Here is a 2,592-nt window from a genome sequence, read left to right as displayed (position 1 = left end):
TCAGTGAAGGTTACATACGGCTGAAAGCATATATTATATTCACGGAAAATATCAACACAACATTGTTAAATCTGCAAATTTGCGGAGGCAAATCATTCTTCCTTTGCCGGTATTCGAGCTCATGCTATTGTGATATCGGGATAATACCGCATGTACTATATCCTGCACTCAAGACCACAAGACTTATAAAAGTAAACATCATGATTTGATATGAAGCTCTCCTTGTTTGCACTAGATTGAAACGCTGGTTTTAGTTCATGGGACAAATAAAGAAAAAAAAACTAAAAATCGAGATGTCACATGTTTGAGAGATAATCAGCAAATATCCGTTTCAATTACCGACTCCACCAGGAAGGTTTAAAAAGAAATCCTACATTCGAGGCAAAAACACAACAACACCCCTGTTCATTCCTTAATGATATATACATATAAAATAGCCCATTACACTGCCCTTTTATAAGAATTTAAAACATATACATCGAAGTATTAACGAAACATTGTGTACCCAAGTTATCTGTTCAAAAGGCGAAGGAAGTTTCCATGCAAGTCTCCATAGGTTGTCAAAATCAAATCATGGTTTTCATTCTGTTTTGAGATCACTTTAAAAAAAGGATCAGAACAAAATTAAATTATAAACAGGCATGTTAGAAAAAACAATAAACAGTACAAAAAACACAAGATAGAAAACTAAAGTCTGAGCAACACGAGCCAACAGAAAACCCGCAGTTATCTCGTGTGCACCGTAAAGGTAATCAGATACTGCTCCACATGTGGCTACCGTCAAGTTGTTCATGTAAGTACAAACCCCGTATATAAGTCTAATTCGGTAGGTCACAATCAGGAAAGGGGACATGATTGTAGTTACGACCAAATTTTTGTACTATTTCTGATAATAAACTAAAACTCTATTTCCACATGAAATGTACAATTGTGTACAGTCTTAGTTAAAACAGATAAACTTAAGAGTTTCCCAGCCTTCACCATTCACTACTATGTCGACAAATTTCCCATCCGGTCCTATTCTCCACACATATTGACTGTCTACAATGATATACACATAGCTGTAGCTATCTATCGCTATTCCATGCAATATATTGTTTTCTGGTGGTTTATATATAAAACGATATTCACCGTCTTTTCTCATGCAATAAACTGCTTCGTTGTCACTGTAATAGATGTGACCAGTTCTATCTAATGCAATATACTTCGGTTTTACTGAACTGCTTATTGTTTTGCCAGAACGAATGACTTTCCCCTGAAGATCAAGTACGTCTATGCTTCCTGACTTTCCAATGAATACGTATTCATTTGAAGCAGCAAATCCTCCAAGCTGACGTCCGTTTACAGACACGTAATTTAACAGTGTCTTATTTTGAAAATCAACAAACTGAATGCTATCACTTGATTCAAATGTTAGCACTCCTTTATTTTCACTCATCGGAATTGTAGCTCTTTGACATGGTTGATCTAGTGTATTTATTTCATTTTTTAATTTTCCATTCTCGTCAACCACCATTATTCCAACTTTCATTTTTTTAAATATATCAATCCAAGTGATTATTATCTCATTAGTATAATTTACAGTTATTCCTTTTACCATAGTGCCTCTTGTTTGTATGTCTTGCTTCTTTACGAATGTCGATGAAATATGATGCACAATTGGAATTTGAGACCGGCGCTTATAACTTTGGACACGTTTAATTGCAGTTGGTAATTCAATAGTTTCAATGGTTGCAAGAGACATTATATTTTTCTTAAGTAAACTTGAATTCAATTTAATAGTAGATCTGGTTTTCTTCTCTGTGATTGTACTAATTCTGTTGTCCAGACCCATCAAAACAGTTTGGCAAGAATGAACAGCAAGGAAAGCTTGTTTTTCAGATCCATGTTTCTCCGCTTTATCAAACATGTCCTTTTTTTCCTTCGTCATCCTTTCAATATCTTGAATTTCTTTGTGAATCTCCTTTGCATTTGTTACTATTTTTTCTTTCTTTTGTTTCAGGTCTTCGATCAGTGATTTTTCTAGAGATTCAATGAGACTAATTGCTTCTTCTTTCAGTTTCATAATTTCATCCTTAACCAAACTTGCTTCCATTTCAATGCTTTCAATCAAGGTATGTCTGTCGATTGAAATTAAGGGTATTGCCATTGAAATATGTCCTATTAGTTCCATTGCATCTATAAATGACTGAGAACTTTTAATGCCTTTAGACGCTATGTCAACTGACATAATTTTCTGACAAGAGCGGTGTGATTCTACTTTACATTCTTTGCAGAAAAGACTATCATGGTCGATACAAAAGTACTCAAATGGCAAGTTTCCATGTTTTGAGCAGCGTTTGTCTGATATATTCATATGTTTAGGTCGCATGCCAATGTCTAGGACTTCGTGAGTGCGGGAAATTTTCTGAACGCGATGGTGTTCTGTGTAGTTGAGGCATAACGCTTCTGCACAATTGACACAATAATGTATCAGTGTGCTGTTCTTGGTAAGTGCTTTACATGGCTCACAGTTGTGCATTATCTGAAACAAAACTGAACAGATAGTTTGATCCCTTATTTTAAAAGCAGTGTTTGTTGTTGAGGGTTCAT

General features: G+C 35.1%; 1 protein-coding gene across 1 annotated transcript; it reads right to left on the bottom strand.

Moving 5' to 3' along the window:
• Positions 1 to 940: 940 nt before the first annotated feature.
• Positions 941 to 2,371, bottom strand: LOC139497756 (uncharacterized). Its single transcript, XM_071285993.1, has one exon. The coding sequence runs from the start codon at positions 2,369 to 2,371 to the stop codon at positions 941 to 943; it is 1,431 nt and encodes a 476-aa protein (XP_071142094.1).
• Between the last annotated feature and the right edge of the window lie 221 nt (positions 2,372 to 2,592).

This window comes from Mytilus edulis, chromosome 12, assembly GCF_963676685.1.
Source record: "Mytilus edulis chromosome 12, xbMytEdul2.2, whole genome shotgun sequence".
Lineage (NCBI taxonomy): Eukaryota > Metazoa > Mollusca > Bivalvia > Mytilida > Mytilidae > Mytilus > Mytilus edulis.
This window is presented reverse-complemented; position numbering and strand designations above follow the sequence as displayed.

Coding starts and splice junctions, on each gene's coding strand:
- LOC139497756 (XM_071285993.1), bottom strand. CDS start 2,371: ATGCGACCTAAACATATGAATATATCAGACAAACGCTGCTCAAAACAT.